Source organism: Lemur catta, chromosome 12 (assembly GCF_020740605.2).
Source record: "Lemur catta isolate mLemCat1 chromosome 12, mLemCat1.pri, whole genome shotgun sequence".
NCBI lineage: Eukaryota > Metazoa > Chordata > Mammalia > Primates > Lemuridae > Lemur > Lemur catta.
This window is the reverse complement of record NC_059139.1, coordinates 23,845,933-23,866,409: the sequence shown is the minus strand read 5'-3', so window position 1 is coordinate 23,866,409 and position 20,477 is coordinate 23,845,933. Positions and strand designations below refer to the sequence as shown.

General features: G+C 33.5%; 1 protein-coding gene across 1 annotated transcript in view; it reads right to left on the bottom strand.

Moving 5' to 3' along the window:
• The window catches only part of WDR70 (WD repeat domain 70), a 214,126-nt gene that overhangs the window by 169,087 nt on the left and 24,562 nt on the right, over positions 1–20,477 (bottom strand). Inside the window, exons 6-7 of the mRNA XM_045566608.1 lie at positions 5,651–5,710; positions 2,254–2,387 (exon numbers count right to left, since the gene is read on the bottom strand). Coding sequence (XP_045422564.1) covers positions 2,254–2,387; positions 5,651–5,710 — 194 coding nt within the window. The remainder of the gene's footprint in view (positions 1–2,253; positions 2,388–5,650; positions 5,711–20,477) is intronic.

Genomic DNA, 20,477 nt, shown 5'->3' with positions numbered 1-20,477 from the left:
ACAGTATTGGATTATAACCCAAAGTATTATATAAAATAAATAGCCCGTAGTTGATATTGTTACAAATAAATGATTACATAAATAAATGGGGAAGAAGACACAAATAGTCCTTACAGAAGAATATCAAATGTTTATTTAAATATCATTGGCTATAGGTAGTGGAGCTGAATTTTTCCACTCCCTTAAGTGTGAGCAGTACTTAATGACTGGCTTCCAATGAATAGCAAATGGAAAGGGGTGGAAAAAGTAACTTTACAATGAAGAAACCTGAAAAACATGATAGCATGTATCCCTGATATAATAAGAAAGGCACTTCAACCTCTGTAATATTCTTCCCAAAGACCCATAATCTCAGTCTAACCATGAGAAAAACATCAGATAAAACCAAATTGAGGGACATTCTACAAAATACCTGACCAGTACCCCTTAAAACTGTCAAGGTAATGAAACACAATAAAAGACTAAGAAATATTATAGACCACAGCAGACTAAACAAATATGAGAACTAAATGTAATGTGGTATCTTGGAGAAATCATTAGTGGAAAAACTAGTAAAATCAAAATAAAGTTTGGAGATTAATCAATAGCAATTGACTAATATTGGTTTCTTGTGACAAACAGACTGTGGTAATATAAGATGTCAACCATAAGGGAAACAGTGAGGAATACACATAAACTCTGTATTACCTTTGTAGCTTTTCTATAAATTAAAAAATATTGTAAAGTAAAAAGTTTACTAAAATTTTGAAATGGAAATATCAACGTGATCTTGTCATTTAAACATAGACACACGCATGCGTGCTCACAAAGGCACCTATTATTTTCTACCTCTTTCCAGTGAAAAGGTCAAGAAGCAATGATACCCCAATATCAGCGAGCATGCCTGGCATCCAGATTTGGTCTCTAAATACCATTCCCACAAAAAGAAAATAGGGCTCCTTGGGAGAGTACTGATTTCAGGACTTGGAAAGGAATGTACCAGGAAGCCTACTTCATGTTGTGCCAGAAATGAAGTAAGCTTTTAAAAACTAATAAGGTTATGTCAAAATGACATAGCAATCTAGGATTCCTGCTGGCCAAATCTGGGACAATTTAAACATCAGAAAGAACAATGACTGCAATTGACTGAAACACAGGAAAATTTAAAAATCATAAATACTGATACTCAAAAATCATAAATACTGATACTGAAAAAACATAAAGCAAAAAAAAAAAAATACCACCAATAACAGAAACAACTCATTTATCACCACCAACCTTTAAGCTGAAAATGAGTAATTAAAGAAAGATAACTAAGCATTTATTCCACCTCTCCAGTAGGAACTGCATTTCAGGGTAACCAAATTGTATTAGTTAGTGAGGAGAAGTCCTACTTTTAGAAGAATCCCAGGAAATAAATGCAAGTGAAATAAGAGAAAAACAAAATCACCAATTTGTAACTCTCAATGAGATAACTGATTCAGGTAGGAATTACCAATGGATGCTAAATGCATTAAGTGAAAGGATGACGAATACTTGGATATTTACAAGGTACCAAAGTATCTCTCCACAAATTTTCTTGCCTATCTCAAGTAAAATATTTACTCTACAATGAAGGAATCAGATATCCCCAGCTTAATCCAAGAATCTATATTAATTTCTAGTCATTAACTGTGGAATAACTACACAGTAAATACCACCTAATGTGATACAATATGAATTATGATCAAGCCTTTGATCTGCTACAGGAAATACTAGACAGGAAATAAAGAAACACGTTAAATGATACCATAAGGAAGTAATATGCTAAAAGATCAGATATGGTCAAAAATAGAGATAAGAAGATGGCTTATGATAACAACATGTAAGACCCTTTCTAATTTAATGCTAGCTGACCATACCTGAAGAGTATAGCAAGGATCAGCACCTGAACACTGGCTTAACATATGTCATACACAAATATGTAATATTACATAGTATTTATTGGAGTGTTTTAAAATAAACTAAGCAAGGTAAATATTTGTAAATAAAAATATTTTTAAAAAAACAACAAAAGACAGAAAACACCTTTAAAACATACGTTAATGAAACTAAAGGAAAGAAATTTAAGGTTTATTTTACTTTCATTTGAATAAGAAAGGCAGCATACAGTCATATAAACAATGTACTATGGTAAAAATCACTGTAGATGGAATTCAAATGACAACAGCACTCTGTCTTCAAGTATGAAGATATTAATTCAAATATGAAGATATTAAGTAAATGACTACATACCACTCACAGGGCTGAAGGGATCGAAACGCCTTAAAAGAAGCATCCATTCCAGCAAAATCCCAAAACTTAACATCATAGTCAAAACCTCCAGTCACCAAACGGGCACCTGAAGGATCCAGACCCAAAGCAGACACCTGGTATTTAAAAAAAAAAATGAACTGGAGCAAAACAACATATAGTCTATTATAACTCCTATTTCCATTCTCTAACTCCACCCCCTATTTTAGAGGCACTGGACAGACAGCCCACCAACTGTTGTTATTTCTGAAAAGTGGGGATGGCCAGTTTTCTATATTATTTGACTTTGTTATTATGAGTATTATTTCTTTTGAAATAAAGAAAACAAAAATATTTTAAATTTAATCTAATTGACAGCTTTGTCCCAACTCATCAAACATGTACTCAAAAGAGCTATCATTGCAGTACCATATGCTAAATTAAGTTGCTTTAGTATATAACTAGAAATCTCACAAATAATTCAGTTTTTTCAATATGCAATCTTGAGGAAACCTCTTAAGATAGTTTAACTACAACTGAATGAAGACCACAGGAATCTAAAATTACCAAAATGAGTAATGCTACTGGCAGCTTTAAGAAATCTATTTAACAAAGTAGGACAAAGTATAAATTATTATCGGGTGCATATAGCCAAATGACTCAGTATATTCCCCTTAAACAATTATTTTTAAAGCTGAATTTATAAGTGACTAATCACATTACAATAGTACTCATTTAGTTCCACAAGATATTTGCTTTCCCTGTGAACTTTCCTAGGTCCAACTCATATGTGAATACCCAATGTGTAACTCATTGTTCTTGAACTATATTTAACGTTCTGTCAAAGTAGGAAGTCCTTGGATACTGCCCTCTCAGAAGGAAAGAACTGCACTGGGAATATTCAATGTGACTACCACGTATATGACATAGTAAAAATATTAAAGTTTTATATAAATGAAACTTCTATAAACCAGTTCTAATAGACTTGAAATGCAATTAATATAATTATTATAATTAACTAAGCCAGATACTGACAAAATAATTCAGACTTATTTCAATTGCCATCTGCAAACACTGATTTCATAACATAAGGGGATTATATATAAATAACTTATTACATATTAAAATTAGATATGGACTATAAAGTGGTTAAGGAAAGCATACAAATGAGAACTAAGTCATTTTTTATGCCTGAACAATAATGTCTTAAAATAAAAAAACAATCAAAAATAGAAATAAATGAACAGTAGCTTTAGAAATCTAAAAAGTGACTTCTGCTACCACTACCTGCAAACTCACTTGCCTCCATGCTCATTATGCTATGCTTCTCTCCTGTTACAGTCAAAGAGGTACCCTTCTCCTGATAAGGCTAACCCCACCACTGTTTATATCTCATTATAGCACAACATGAAATTGTAAATTCATTTGTGGCTCCTCTATTGTATATCTGTTCTCCCATCAAAAGTGTAAGCCCCATATGGACAAAGGCCATGTCCATGCCCAGCACAGTACCTGGCATAAAATAAAAACTCTAATAAATATTTGTTTAAAAGAAAGAAGGAAGACTAAAAATTTTTAAACCTTATGTAACACAAGCAATGCAGTCTGACAAATATGAGATAAATTCCCCTTTATCAAGAAAGAACAATATCCCAATGGGATGTGCCTGAAGTACTTGGGAGACTGAGGACTGCTTGGGCCTAGGAGTTCAAGGCCAACCTGGGCAATGTGGCAAGACCCTGTCTCAAAAAAAAAAAAAAAAAGAAAGGAAGAAAAGAAACAACAGCAGAATAAATCACAAAGTTGACTATTCTAGCTAAGAAAAGAAGGACGGCAAGTTTTACAGCAAAGTTACAAAATGAGGTTTTCAATGCTAACACTCTGAAATATCACGATCTCTACCGCTGCTGTATATATCATTCATCATCCACCAAAAGGATATGGAAGGTAATGAGCAAGACAGAAAACAGAGCTTAGAGGTAAAAAGTACTCTCCCCCAGTTAGAAAACATATGTTTATTCACAAGATCTGCTAAACTACTTCTCAATCCTTATGTCCCAAAGAGTTTAAGAACACAGAAAGTCTAATTAATTCTCAGTTGCATTTTAATCACACTGAAATAAAAAACAAACTCACATAAATGTTGGTCTAAAACAATAGTTTACAATAGAGTTGAAAGAATAATTATTTTAATTTACATAAACGACTAAAAAATGATATCAAATTATTCTGGATGATGGTCCAGACTTTTTGACTAAGAGATAAAATATTTTAAACTTTTTGTTTTACTGTTTACTACATGAAATGTCAGATACCATAAAAATAAGTCTATTATTTCAACTTGAGAACCAGCACATTTTCAGCTTTGATCTTAATGCTAAGAGAATTAATTTTTATAATCCTCTCCTTTCAAGAAGCTTTAGACTTCAGTCTATAATAAGGCAGTTCAATTGATCTGATAGCATATTAACTGTATAAATGTTTGCATACTTGACAGTTTTTCTTGTGATTATAAATTCTTTAGCAAAATATTTAAAATATTTTTAAAAATTTAAGTGGTTCCAAAACCACAGGTCAAGTCTTGCTTAACAATAAACCCTGTATATTTAACATATATTTTTATGGAAATAATATTTTCAAAAGAAACAATTTGTGAGAAGAGTGACCCTGTTTTAACATCCCTGTCTATTAATTTTATCATTTGTATAATTTCTGGGTATATCTCTGTTGATTGATGTTTCCCTCTCATAATGGGATGTATTTTCTTATTTCTTTACATGCCACACATCTAGAAAAAGGTAGTTTCACTGAAAAGGGAAAGTAAGATAATTTTATTTCTTCACTTCATATGCACAAACTGCCACTTTTTAATGGCTTTGCAATAAGATATGATGGTTTCATCTTACATCTCAAATATTTTATATTATTCATCTTTAACATAAGTAAATATAACAATATAAAAATGTAATATATAAACTAAGTAACAGACATACAGAAACTACTTAAAGTTCATTTCTTATCTCAACATTCATCTGAAAAATGAATAAACTCCTGCCTTTTACTGATATGGAAATAAAACTAAGGGTAATGAGAAATTTTCCCACATCATAAAAAACAAAACTGTGTTTGAGTTTCATATCTTTCTTCCACTTGTAATGCTCCTATATCCAAAAAAGAGGTTTTTAAAGCCAACAATAACAATGACAATACGTGTTCTTACATTAAATGAAAGGCAACGGCTATTTTGACTAAACATAAAAATAACCTATTTTTTAATGTCGATAGATTTCAAGACATCAGTTGATTGTGTAATTAGCCTTAATACAACTGTATCTTATTAGTTCACTTTTCCATGAGAGGTCTGTTATTTAGAGAAAAGAACCAAATTTTTTAAACTTACTGTTTTGGTGCCATGCTTCAGTGTTATTTCATGTGAGTCGGGAATCTTTTGGACAGGATTCTGAAAGAAGAAAATTCTGTGATGTTAATGAGTAAAATAATGTGTTTATGGGGAACTAAATACCACAGAAAAATATGATTTTTGAAGATTTCATCACTGGCTTTTACACAAAGCTTAAAAAACAGCAGACAAGTGCGAGGGCATCTTTTTTTCTGCACTTCTAGATACACTAAAATTGGTCTCTTTGAGCTGATGATAAATTGATTTTAAACCTCTAAAAAGATAAGCCTAAAGAACTCTTTAGGCTATATGAAATTCTTATTGTTAAAATAAATTTTTAAACCAAAAATAAAAATAAATCAGTACTTGCTGATAATATAATTCATAAAGAGAAATTAAGAATTAGTTTTTCCTTTAAATCACAGCTGATGGAAATCAAGAAAGAACATCAAAAAGTCTGCATTGATAAAATCTGGAATAAAGTTAAAACATTCTCTGTATATACATATATATTTTCAATGAAGCATACTTTGATGTTTAGGGTGAACAAACCATAAAACTTTTTCCAGGTAATTTTCAAAATTATGTATTATAAAAATCAAAGAGAATCTAACAAACATAGAAGAAAGAATAGACTAATTACCATCATTATTTACAACTGGCATTTTAAAATGTCCTAACAGGCTGCGTGCAGTGTCTCACTCCTGTAACCCTAGCACTCTGGGAGGCCGGAGGGAGGATTGTTTGAACTCAGGAGTTTGAGACCAGCCTGAGCAAGAGCGAGACCTCATCTCTACTAAAAATAGAAAGAAATTAGCTGGACAACTAAAAAAATATATATATATAAAATTAGCCGGGCATGGTGGCACATGCCTGTAGTCCCACCTACTCGGGAGGCTGGGGCAGGATTGCTTGAGCCCAGGAGTTTGAGGTTGCTGTGAGCTAGGCTGACGCCACAGCACTCTAGCCCGGGCAACAGAGTGAGACTCTGTCTCAAAAAATAAAAAAATAAAAAATAAAATAAAATGTCCTAACAATTATGATTGCTCTTAAAATTTAAAACAAATATTTTATATGAAATGTTATTCCCCAATAAAAAATAATAAAATAGAACTACTATTTACATTAAAATTTGGTTACATCTTCCTAAAATACAATCCTTTTTCAGTCTTACTATGCCTAGAGAAAAATCTCACAAAGAGTAGACAATCATAAACTGAAGGAAATTAATAAATTAGGATACCACTTATCATACTTCAATATCAAAAAATATTTTTAAGCATACTGTAACCTATATATAAAATAATCATTACAGATTTTCTTTAAAAATAACCAACAAGGTCCTTTCCGCATTCAAAATGTTGAAAGTCCTCTTTTTGGGCATATCTTAAAGTGTTAAGTACTTAATTTATAACAAAACAAAATCTTCACCAAGTAGATATGTACCTTTCAACCCTTCAAAGTTAAAAAAATGAAAAACAAAAAAGTCTTATTCAGAAATGTTACAAATAAGAAACTCAGAGTCATTCACTGTTTCACTGCTTCAAGAAGCATTTATTAAAGTAAGATTATACCAGATGTTAGGTGGCTTTAGACATGGTCTCTACTCATTCCCCTTCCCAAGAAGCATATGATCTGAGAGGGAGACAGCAATGACCTTAATTCAATATAACAAATACTATGGTAGACAGGGGTATGGACAGAATAATTGAGGGATAGAGAAGTGGGATGCATAAATCAGACATAAGAGGTCACAGCGATCATTTGAATAAGAGATTTCATTGTTTACTCGTCTCATTACTCAAGAGCAGGATAATCATACTAAAATTCTGTGTCTATTACAAATTCATGAATCATCTTCTAATTTACTTACTTAAACAAGTGTGATCAAATAGTTCTTTCTTATATATCTTCAATCTTTCTCCTCCTACCTATGGCTCCTTCTCTTCAGCATATAAATAAAGAAAATACTTCCCATATTTAAAAACAAAATACTACTGATTTCCCCTATATTTAATGCTCAATCACTATCTTTTCCTTTGCAATTAAGCTTTTTCAAACTACAGTTTCACTCAGTGTCTCTACTTTCTTTTACCCTCTGTCTCTACCACTTTGGCATTTGTCATTTTATTCCTAATACTCAGCACAGTTCTTGGCACATAAGAGAGTCTCAGTAAATATTTTTGGAATGAATAAACAAGTCACTCCAAATGCCCCTGGACACTCTTCAGAACTTAACCTACATACCTGACCTTTCAACAGTGTGGTAACTATTTAACTATCTTCTCCATCTTGAAACTGTCCTTTGCTGGAAGGAAACTGCCTAGAAAAAAAGCCAGAAAAGCTGGGGCTCTTGAATCTAACTCTGCCACTTATTAACCATGTCATGACCTCAGGAAAGTTATGATTCTCAGTTTCCTCATTTGCAAACTACAGATAATAGCATCTATCCCATAGGTTACTGTGAAGTAAGTGTTTCAAAATTTCTAATACAGAATTTGGCACATGGTAGGGCTCAATAAATGATAGTCACTATTTATTCCAAGGCTTACCTCCTATCTCTCTGGTCGTACCATCTTAGTCTTTTTCCAGACTTCTCTTCCTCTTTACCTGGCTAATTTCTACTCGTCCTTCAATACTCAATTCAGATGTGACCTGCTCCTGGAAGCATTTCTTAACATTTCAAACTCTGGGTTAAATGACTCTTCTATGCACTCCCTTAACAACCTTTTCTTATCTCAATCACAGAACTTATCACAATACCTTATAATTTTTGACCTATCTCCCTCCCCACCATCCCCTAAACAAATTGTAAAATTAAACTTCTCAAAGACTATGTATATATCTATCATGTCTGGATCCCAAGTACACAAAACAGCAGGTATTATGGCAAACATACACACACAAGTTTTAGGAATGAATAAATGACCCAATGTCCACCTTGTTGATCACATTAGATTGTAATGTTTAATTTACTGTCAAATTTTAGATTAATGGGTATGTCCATAAAGAAAAGCAGGTGCTATCACATCAAGTTAGCCTGGTAAGTGAAGGGCAGGGGATAATTGAAGAATTCAAAAACTAAAACCCTTTTAAGATCAAATTATTCTATCCCAAACTAAAAGCAGATTGAAAATTGCAATGATAGAGGAATAAAGGCAGTTTTGTTTTAGACTATTTGCACATGAGAGGTTACTATCGTCCATTACTGCCACAAATTAGTGAAGAAGGAGATTAGAAACCAAGAAGGCACTGAACGGGAATAAAGAAACAGCTGGAGAATTTGCAGTTTATTTCTAGACAAAGGCCATACTGTATGGTTTACTATATTGTGGAAAGTGCTGCACATCCCTATCTCAGAGATATCAGTATCCTACCACAAATTCCAAAATAATTTAAAAGTCAAACAAATGAATTCTGGACTACTCCTATGTTGAATTATCTGAGACACTGCTCCTTTTGCAGTTGACAATATTTGTAAGCAATGAAAACTCATGTGTAAATGCTAAGTACTCTTGCAAGAAACAGGAGAACAGTTTAAATGTTTTACTTAGAGAAGAATCTATTATAGTCTGTGTCTCGTTTCATAACTAATTACTTTTTCATCACTCAGCAAATAGAAATACTGTCACCAAAAAGCTGGGACGAAAATTATTTCATTTAATTCAGTGCAGAATGTGCCTATATATAGACAATTTCTAACATTAAAAAAAATTTACAAGAACGCTGAACTTACTATTTACATTAGGAGTGAATTAAATGTTTAAATAAATGTTTATATTTAAAACCAAAGTTTTACTGAAAATAATTTAAGGCATAACTCATAAAAATCCCATATAATTGGCACAATTAAATCATCTACAATAGTAGCAATCCATCTTCTGGTAGCATATCACTTGATGGTGACTGTTCTTTTTCCAGAACTTTTTTACTAATGACTTTTTGAAATATGGCTTAGTGTGAAATTTGCTATAACAGTAAAATATTTTCAAGATTTTCCTGCCAAGGAACATTATAACTACATGACTTCAATGAAGTAATTTATTACCAGAATTCAGAACAAGAGCTACAGTCTTAATGGAAGAGGGTAAAAGATATCGCTTTTTGTTTTGGTTTAGTTTTAAATACCAACCAAAGGTTTATTTCCCAGGCTCTTTGATCTACCCCCAATAACAACGATGATAGCAAACATATCCAGAGTAACATGAGCAATTCTATCTGATGAACATCCTTACAATATTTACAAAGGACTTGCAAATCAGAAACAACCAACACATAGAAATGATAAATACTCAGGTGATGGAAACCCTAAACACCCTGACTTGATCATTATATATATTCTAGGCATGTAACAAAATTTCACATGTACCCCACAATTATGTACAAATATAATGTATTAAAATAAAAAAAAAATTTTTTTTGAGAAAGTCTACCCAATAACAAAGACACACCACAAAGTTGCTGAGAGTTGGGAGGGAAGTGGGAGGACTGCCAAAAAGGAGCTTGAAAATAAGTGCTCTTTTCTCCCGGAAATCATTTAGATTATAGTCACCAATGCAGGACCAAAGGCAACCAGAATTAGAGTCTATTCTAGTGAAACTCTGGAGACCCAATAATACTGACTTAACATTAATTCATTTATCCATTCACTCACTAATCATACATTTACTTAACACTTATTATTTAATTACATTCCACATACCAGGTACAACAGATTAAAAATAAAACACCAATAACAATGCCGGAGGCAGTGGCTCACACTTGTAACCCCAGCGCTGTGGATTACATGAGGCCAGGAGTTTGGGATCAGCCTGGACAACATTGCAACACCCAATCTCTGCAAAATTTTTTTTAAAAAAGAAACTAGCCAGCCATGGTGGCACATGCCTATCATCCCAGGTACTTGGAAAGATCACTTGAGCCCAGGAACTTGAGGCTTTAGGGAGCTACGATTGTGCCACTGCACTCCAGCCTGGGCAACACAGAGAGACTCTTTCTCTAAAAAAAAAAATTAAAAATAAAAAATAATCAAAGATAAAACACCAATAACAAGACTGTTCACAAGGAACTGTCAGTCCAGTAAAGCAAAACAGACCAGTAAACAAACAGGCAAATGAAAATGTTTCGGATGCTATGACACAAATATACACAAGGTTCAGTGCTCAATTCCATTTTGCCTGGGGAAACAGGTGGTGTTTAAAAGAGAGATATTTGCAATGTCTTGGGAAAAATAAACAGAAGCTCTCTAGGTGAATATGGAGGGCATCTAGGAGAGATAAATCTCTTGATACCTTCTGAACTTCAAATGTTCAAACAAAAATACTTCCTGACTAGAGTTTAACTTGCTAGGCAGAAAAAAGGGCAAGAGTGTGTGTTATGTGTGTATAGTACTATGCCATTTTATATAAGGGACTTCAGCATCCTTTGATTTTTATATTGGCATGGGGTGCTAGAACCAATCCCCTTCAGATACAGAGGGCCGACTGTATGTATTAAAAAAATTAAGCCAGAGAGGTAGTTAAAAGAGCCAGTTTATATACAATTCCAAAAATCTAAAATTTAAGCTCTAGGCCATGGAGATTTGAGTTTTGAAAAAATTACCAAGGTGTTCTGTACATACAAAGAAATGACATAGTGAAAAGGCAACCTACAAAATGGGAGAAAATATGTTCAAGTCATATATATGATATCCAGAATATATTTTTTAAAAACTAAAACAATAAAAAAATCTGATTCAAAAATGGGCAAAGGACTTGAATAGCCATTTCTCTATAGAATATATAAAAATGGCCAATAAACACATGAAAAGATGCTCAACATGACTAATCATTAGGGAAATGCAAATCGAAACTACAATGAGATACCACCTCACACTCATTAGGATCAAAAGAACTTTACTATGAAACAAACAGAAAATAACATGGGTTGGTGAGGATGTGGAGACATTGGAACCCTTGTGCACTATTGGTAGAAATGTAAAATGGTGCAGCCAGTATGGAAAACAACAGTATGGGCTTCCTCAAAAACTTAAAAATAGAATTACCATATGATCCAGCAATTCCATTTCTAGGTATATACCCAAAAGAACTGAAAGCAGGGTGTTAGAAGATACTTGTACATTCATGTTCACAGCAGCATTATTCACAATAACCAAAAGGTAGAAGCAACCCAGTGTCCACAGATGAATGAATGGACCAACAAAATGTGGTATATACATACAGTAGAATATTATTCAGCATTAAAAAGGAAGGATATTCTGGCACATGCTACATCATCCTTGATGACATTATGCTAAGTGAAATTAAGCCAGCTGCAAAAAAAAAAAATATGATCCCACTTACGTGAGGTATCTAGAGCTCTCAAATTCAGAGATAGATAGTAGAATGGTGGCTGCCAGGGGCTGGCAGAGAGGGAAGTGGAAATGGGAAGTTGTGGTTTTTTTTGGAAGTTGTTGTTTAACGAGTATAAAGTTTCAGTTTTGCAAGATGAAAAAGTTCTGGAGATTAGTTGCAAAACAATGTGAATGCACTTAATATTGCTGAAATGTATAATTAAAAATGGTTAAGACGGTAAATTTTTGGTTATGCATATTTTACTACAATTAGAAAACTTTTAAATTAGATACAACCCACATGAACAAACAAGAAAAGATTTTTTTAAAAGATGTGGCTAGGCATAGTGGCATGCACCTATAGTCCCAGCTACTAGGGAGGCTGTGGCAGGAGGATTGCTTGAGCCCAGGAGTTCAAGTATAGCCTGGGCAACATAGCAAAGACCTGTCTCTAAAAAATAAATAAATAAATAGCCAGGCACTGTGGCATGTGCCTGTATTCCCAGCTACTCAGGAGGCTGAGGCAGAATCACTGGAACCCAGGAGTTCAAGGATGCATTTTGCTATGATTGTGCCTAAGAATAGCCACTGCACTCCAGTCTGGGCAACATAATGAGACGCCATCCTTAAAACAAATTAAATAAATAAATAAATAAATAAAAATTTTAAAATGTTTAGAAGAGGCATAATATTAAGCCCTGAATACTTCTAAAGTGCTCTAATAAACTTTAGTTAAGCTTTAAACAAATCATTTATCAAATGTTTAAAAGCTTCCTCAAAAATGTGAAGTTACATGTCTAAAATATTGCAGGAAGGAAAGACAATTTCTTCTCAAGTTCACACAGCTGGTTCCAATCCTTCAATTAGTAGTATTCCCAAACCACCTCTAAATTATCTTCAAATTATTTACATCCTATTGCAAGCTACAATATTGGAGCACATTTCTCAGTAACATGACTTGAGGGTACATTTTTACACTTGTGTAAGGGCTAAAGAACACAAAAAAGGACAGTCAATTCTTATATTTTTTCAGAAATTATTTTATCTTTTAAAAACTGCATGACAGCATCAATAAACACAAAGATGACATCTATATTTATGTATCATACAACAATGGCAGGTAATAAGCCAACAGAATTTATATCAAAGGATCATTTATTTTCAAAAACTACCACAAACATATGCCTTATCATTTCTCATAATTTTATGAGTATTTTAGCTCTTATTTCTTAAGTCCAAAGTCCTGGAATCTAGACAGGACTATGCAAATAACTTCACTTGCAATCTTCAGAAGGTCATTTAACTGCATTGAAACCAAGCTTTTTTACTTATAAAAGTTAAATAAACTAGGTAAACCATGCCTTCTAATGATGACATGATTTACCTTGAATTTCTTCATATCTGGAACTGTGAACACCACCTTATGTCACTAAGAAGACTCTCCCTGACTTTCATCTTCTTCACTTCTCTCCACACTGCTCACTACAATGATATTACTCTTCCTAGGTCATTTTTCATCAAAAACCTTCAATGGCTCTCCACTGCCTTTAGCAGCAATCAATAACTTTTCACAACATTCACACATTTTTGTTTTAGAAAGTTTTCTACATTTGACTGAACTATTGTTTCAGGTAAAGTTAAACAAAATTAACATTTCAAAAGTTTCTTACATAATTAGAAAGCAGATTTTTTTTCATTATAAGATACTAATCCCCAAAGAGCCTAGCAATGTTCCTATCATTTGCAATGTTTATTTTTCATTTATTACTTATTAGTAATAAGTAATTACTAAACTGTTCTCCTGTTTCTTGCAAGAATACTTAGCATTTACACATGAGTTTTCATTGCTTACAAATATTGTCAACTGCAAAGGGAGCAGTGTCTCAGATAATTCAACATAGGAGTAGTCCAGAATTCATTTGTTTGACTTTTAAATTATTTTGGAATTTGTGGTAGAATACTGATATCTCTGAGATAGGGATGTGCAGCACTTGCCACAATATAGTAAACCATACAGTAATAATACACAATCAGGGTTTATACTTATCATAGTCTGTTTTATATATCATTCTAAGACATGGGGACATATTTATTATTCATAATACTTTATATTTACTCTGAAAAATCTGTCTGTAGACTTTCAAGATAAAACATTCAAAACCACAGAAAGACTTAATAAAACTATACTTAATAAAGCATAGTGCCAGTTACTATGCTAAATACCAGGAATCCTAAAACAAGGAAGACAGGCCCTGTCCTCACACAGATCAGAAGCTAAAAGAGGTGCACACTTGTAAACAAATAACTATACCACAATTACAGTAATTTTATCTTGCTGTAACAAGTACAATAATAGAAGAATGCCCTACATCTAACCACATACAAAAATTAACTCAAAACGGATCAAAGACCTAAATGTAAGAACTAAAACTATAAAACTCTTAGAAGAATACACAGGAGTAAATCTTTGTGACCTTGGGTCAGGCTTCTTAGATATAACACCAAAAGCACAAGCCATAATGAATAAAATATATAAATTGTACTTCACAAAAATTTAAAACTTTTGTACTTCAAAGTACACCATCAAAAAAGTAACAAGACAATCCACAGAATGAGAGAAAATATTTTGAAATCATATATTTGATAGGGGACTTGTGTCCAGAATATATAAATATATTATAATTCAACAATTAAAAAATTAATAATGCAATTGAAACATGCACAAAAGATCTGAACAGGACACTCCTCCAAAGAAGATATATTAGTGACCAATAATCACATGAAAAGATGCTCAACATCATTATTAGGAAAACACAAATCAAAACCACAATATCACTTCACACCTACTAGGATGGATATAATCAAAAATATGAACAAAAAGTTCATAAGGACGTGGAGAAATTGAACCTTCATATACTACTAGTGAGATTACTAGTGCAGCTACTTCAAAAAACAGTTTTGCAGTTTCTCAAAATATTAAACAGAGTCACCATATGACCCAGCAATTCCACTTTTAGATACACCCTCTTAAAAAGTACACATCCATACAAAAATTTGTGCATAAATGCTCACAGCAACATTATTCATAGCAGTCAAAAAGCGATACAAATTGTCTATCAACTGATGAATGGATAGATAAGCATCCATACAATGGATCATTATTTGACAATAAAAAGGTACGTGCATATGGTACAGCATGGATGAAACTTGAAAACATAATGCTAAGTGAAAAAAGCCAGATACAAAAGACTATTGAAGTGAAATGTCCAAAATAGGGAAATTCATAAAGAGAGAAAGTAGACTGGTGACTGCCAGGAATTGGAGAAGGGGTAGTAGGGGGAGAATAGGGAGTGAAAGTAAAGGGTGCAGGGTTTCTTTTTAGGGAATGAAAATGTTTTAAAATTAGATAGTGATGATTACACAACACAGTGAATATACTAAACACCACTGAATTGTACACTTGAAAACAGTGAATTTTAGGATATATGAATTTTATCTCAAGAATGCTGTTATAAAAAATATAAAATAGAGAAATATAACAAATACAGAAATAGTACAAAGAAGGAGGTATTCAGCTCTACTTTTATGAGTCAATGAAGGTTTTCACAAAGAGAAAATGCTTTCTTTTCACAGGGAAAAAAAGCTAGATTTTGAAAAATGAAAAGGTTTTTCCTTGACAGACATAGCTCTGCCACAATGTACCCTCCAAGGGTCACTGCTTTCCTAGACTGCCAAAGGAGTGGAGTTGTACTAAGCATTGGAAAGCATTCAGACAGAAAAAAAAGCATGTTGAAATACATGAAACAGTCATAATCAAAGACTGTTCATATTAATAGTTTGTAGGGGTAGGGCATGAGGCAAATGTAGGAAAGAGGCAAGAGATGACCCTGAGAAGCAGGATAGGTCACAACCAGTAGGGAAGTAGGGCATAATGGTTAAGCACGTGGATTCTAGAGTAGATTCCCTACATCTGAAACCTGGCTTTGCCACTTACTGCTGGAGTAAGTCCTTGGAGAACTTTCTCAGCACTTTTATTAGCTTTCTTATCTGTCAAAAGGGGATAATAGTACCATCACTTCATAGGGGTACTGGGAGAACTAAATGAGTTAATTCATCTTAAGTGCTTAGAAAATTACTGCACAACGTTGGTATCCACTGTCGGGACTATTGTTTGGACCTAGATTTGAGTATACGCTACTTCTTTATCGTCATTCACACTAAAGATACAGATACAGAACTGTGGTTTAACAGTAAATTCCTGACTTGTTGGAGCACCACTTTTTATGATAGTAAAAACCAAGACCATCCCACTAACTTCTTGATTTAATCAAAAAACATTTAATCCCTATTTACAACGTATAAGGCACTGTGGCATACAAAAGTGAATAAAGACTCCCTGATTCGAATCCAGATCAGTAGTGAAATGGCAAAATTACCATCCAACAGCTGCCTGGTAGGCTACGTGAATCAACTTGGTGGTCTTGGTCTCTTTTCAAATTCACAATTAGCAGCACTTTCAGCACTCAGCAACAAACAGTATGAACAAAAAGTCTTTCCAAATAAGGATCAAGGTCTATACACAAATTTTAAAGTCAGCTCTGTTGGTGCTACTTTCATATGTATGTATGCTATTCCATCAATTTGGCACTTTGAAAAAATAAAATGCATTCAAATACAAATTTTATAAACATGTTAACAGGAGAGTACCTAATTCCACTAAAAAATTATAACAATGTTGGTAAATATTCATGATTTTAAAAGCATTTTTTTGAATTTTAAGATTAAGCATTAAGAAATGGTTTTCAAGGCTGGGTGCAATAGCTCACACCTGTAATCCCAGCACTTTGGGAGGCCAAGCTGGGAGGATCACTTGAGGCCAGGAGTTCAAGACAAGCCTGGCCAGCATAGCAAGACCCCATCTCTACAAAAAATAAAAACAAAAAAATTAGCCAGGCATAGTGGCACATGCCTTTAGTCCTAGCTACTCAGAAGGCTGAGGCAGGAAGATCACTTGAGCCCAGTAGGTCCAGACTACAGTGAGCTATGATCATGCCATAGCATTCCAACTTGGGTGACAGAGACCCTGTTCCTTAAAAAAAAAAGTCTTTTTCAAGATTGACATATGCAAATTTTCTACTTTCTACTTTTACACACATAAACAGGAGTGAAAGATCAAGGGAGCTGTTTTACTTTTGAAGACTGTGTTTATACCTACTAAATTGAAAAACTGATGTGTCTGTTTCTGTGGCTAACTTCATTAACGTTTAAAGGAGTCATAAAATAATTATGTGAGTCTCATTCTTAAGAATATTTTCTAGTTGGGAAGGCAGAAAACAAAATGAGATCAATAAATAAAGCAGCCCAAAATAAATTTAAGAAATAATAAATTGAGAGTAAGAAAAAGAGAGAAAATGTTATACTAAATTCAATTTAATAAAAAAAGAAAAGCTTTAAAGTAAAATAAAACATGAACGAAACAGCAAAGAGGTGAGGTATACATAGGAAGACATAAGGAACTGAAACAGGAAAACAAAAATGAAAGTGAAAGACAAAAAAGAGGAGGAATTCCATTACTTTATAGGAAGTACTGATGGTAGTAAACATCTTTGGGTAAAAGAAAAAAAAGTTTTGAGATAGTATTAGATATGCCAATGGATTTTTGTAGAAATAAACAAGGGTACTGTGACTACGGAAGAAAGTATATGGCTATAAAAATGATAAAGGATACAAGGGAGAACATGATAACATTTTTTCATGATTACAAGAGTAGTAGTCAATTAAAAAGAAGATCTAGGCCAGGCACAGTGGCTTACACCTGTAATCCTAGCACTTCGGGATGCTGAGGCTCGTAGATTGCTTAAGGCTAGGAGTTTGAGACCAGTCTGACCCTGTCTCTATGAAAAACAAAAAAATTAGCCAGGCACAGTAGCATAAACCTGTAGTCCCAGCTACCCAGGAGGCCAAAACAGGAGGATTGCTTGAGCCCAGGAGTTTGAAGTTGCAGTGAGTTATGATGACACCACTGCACTCTCGTCTAGGCAACAGAAACCCTGTCTTGGGGGGGAAAAAACAGGAGATCCAAATTTTCATAGAAGACAGAGCATTAAAAGCTTTGATTAAAATATTTTTAAATGAAATTTAAATTTTTAGGTCCGAGTTTATTTAATCTTTAACAAAACTTAAGTCATAATTGCTACAAATCTCAGAATAAATGTTAGAATCCACAAAGACTGAATCAGGTATTATTTTGTGGGTAGTGTGGAGTAATTTTTCCAACTAAAATTTATGATAATATGGGATCCCGGACTTTACAGGCTTGACTTTGGCAGGATTATCATTTAGCAAGCTGTTCTCACAAAAAATATTCAAGGCCTTTCCTAAATTTTTTCAAAGACTCTTAAACCTGTGATATTCAATCCATTTATCACTCTTGTCAATATTCTCTTCCTCAATTAGGAACTGTTCTAACTCAACCAGATCCTCATTGGACAATAGCTTTGGGTAGCGTGGAGAACTTCTTTAGTATTTCCACAGACATAATAAAATTTTACATCTGTAAGTAAAATTTTACAATTCATTGTATATACATTATATTGACAGATGTTTACCAGAGTTTAATGCTGAATACTTGGATATTAAAACAACTGGTAATGGAGGAAACTACAGTCGTACAGTCAGATAAAAAGTATCCCCATCTTCTTCGTTGCACTTAAAGTATGTTTTGTATTATCTGCATAAATTAGTCCATTGTCCTCAAAATACCCTAATTACTGACAATAAAGAAAATAGTTCATACTAGCAGCGTCCATTGACATAGCAGGTAGATACACAAAACGTTTGCTGAACAAAATAAAAACCACTGCTCAGAGGCAGAAAGGACCCTTGAGAGGATACAAAAGCCTACCTGGTAATGTTTTTTTAATGCAGAGCTTAAAAAAGATTGCAGCCTTTTGACAAGGGAACTGTGGTGGGACCAGCCTGGAAATGTGAGGGCGGAATACTGGCTCCCAAGTTTCTAAAGGACAATTATGACCAGATCAAAAGCTAGTTTTGATTCAATAAAATGTTTAGAGAGAAGAGAATAACCATGACCACAGCCAAAGATGGTCATTCTTCCATTCAACAAACATTTTTTGAATACCTACTGTGTGCCTGGTATATGTCAAGCCACTGGGAATACGGTAGTAAAAGAGACAATGTGACTGCTCTCACTGAACTTACATTTTTATGAGGAAAAATACAATAAACCAATAAAAAAATGTTAGATAATGATTAAGTACCATAAAGCAATGACAGGAAAATCACTGGGATGGGGAATGGGGAGTGGGAAGAGCTTTAAGGTGGTCAACAAAGGTAACATTTGATTAAAGATCCAGATGAAATAAGGGTGCCACATGAAGCTCTGAGAATTATTCTATGTAGAGAAAAGAGTAAATAGAAAGACTTCATACAGGAAAAAGAATAGAGTTATTCAAAGGAAATCAGAAAGGTCAGTGTGGCTGAAGACGAGTGAGTATATCAGGGAGTGGGAGGGGATAATGTCAATGAGATATGCAGAGGCCAAGGCAAGGAACTTGGATTTCTTAACAATGAGATAGGAATAAACTGGAGGTTTAGAGCAAGAAAGTGACAAGATCTGATATCCATTTTTTAAAGTTTGGATTACACTGATGATCAGAGAAATAAACCTTATTTGACCTTATAAACTTAAATCTTAAATTATTAACAGCCTATCCTTAAAATTCCTATATAGGACTCCGTTACTTATCTAAAAAGCTTTAAATAAGAAATTTTAAATATATTTGTTATTACCAAATCATAAAAGAATACAAAGAATTTGTTCTGAATTATTCTTCAAATAAAAATACTAATTATTCCAGCATTAATGTCAGCCTCACTAGTTCCAATTTGTAGAAGACATTATTTATAAAAGATTCTTTTTCTCCTTCCACTGTAGACAGGAGACAGTTGGGGAAAAAAAATGGATTTTTGCCAAAATACTTCTACTGCCCCCTAGTGTCCACTTTAAAGAATGAAGACCTTCACACAGCAGTTTGGAAACGCTAAGCAACATTGCTCAATTTTGGAATAGAGCTTCTAGCATCCTCTGCTGACAGAATCTTGCAGGTGTAATTAAACTGCTCTGTTTTAAAGGCCATTAATTCACCTCTGAAGTTAAAATCATGAAGCTTCCTCATACTGTTCTTTAAAACTTTTCTTCCCAATCAGTTTCAATTAAATTAAAATTGGTCATTAATCAACTATTGGTAATGATGATGAAAACAATAACAAAACTCAGCAATTCTGAGTGTTTAGTATATGTCCTATGTTGCCAAGTTTATAGGAATCATCTCATTCTCATATCAACTCCTGAAAACTAAAAGGAAGTCTTTCCATATGAGGGAAAAGAGACTGACTGATACAGGTAGTTGGCAATGACTAAGGCCATGGGGATGAGAAGCCTCAGACCAGAAGACAGAGAAGCACAGTGGTGGC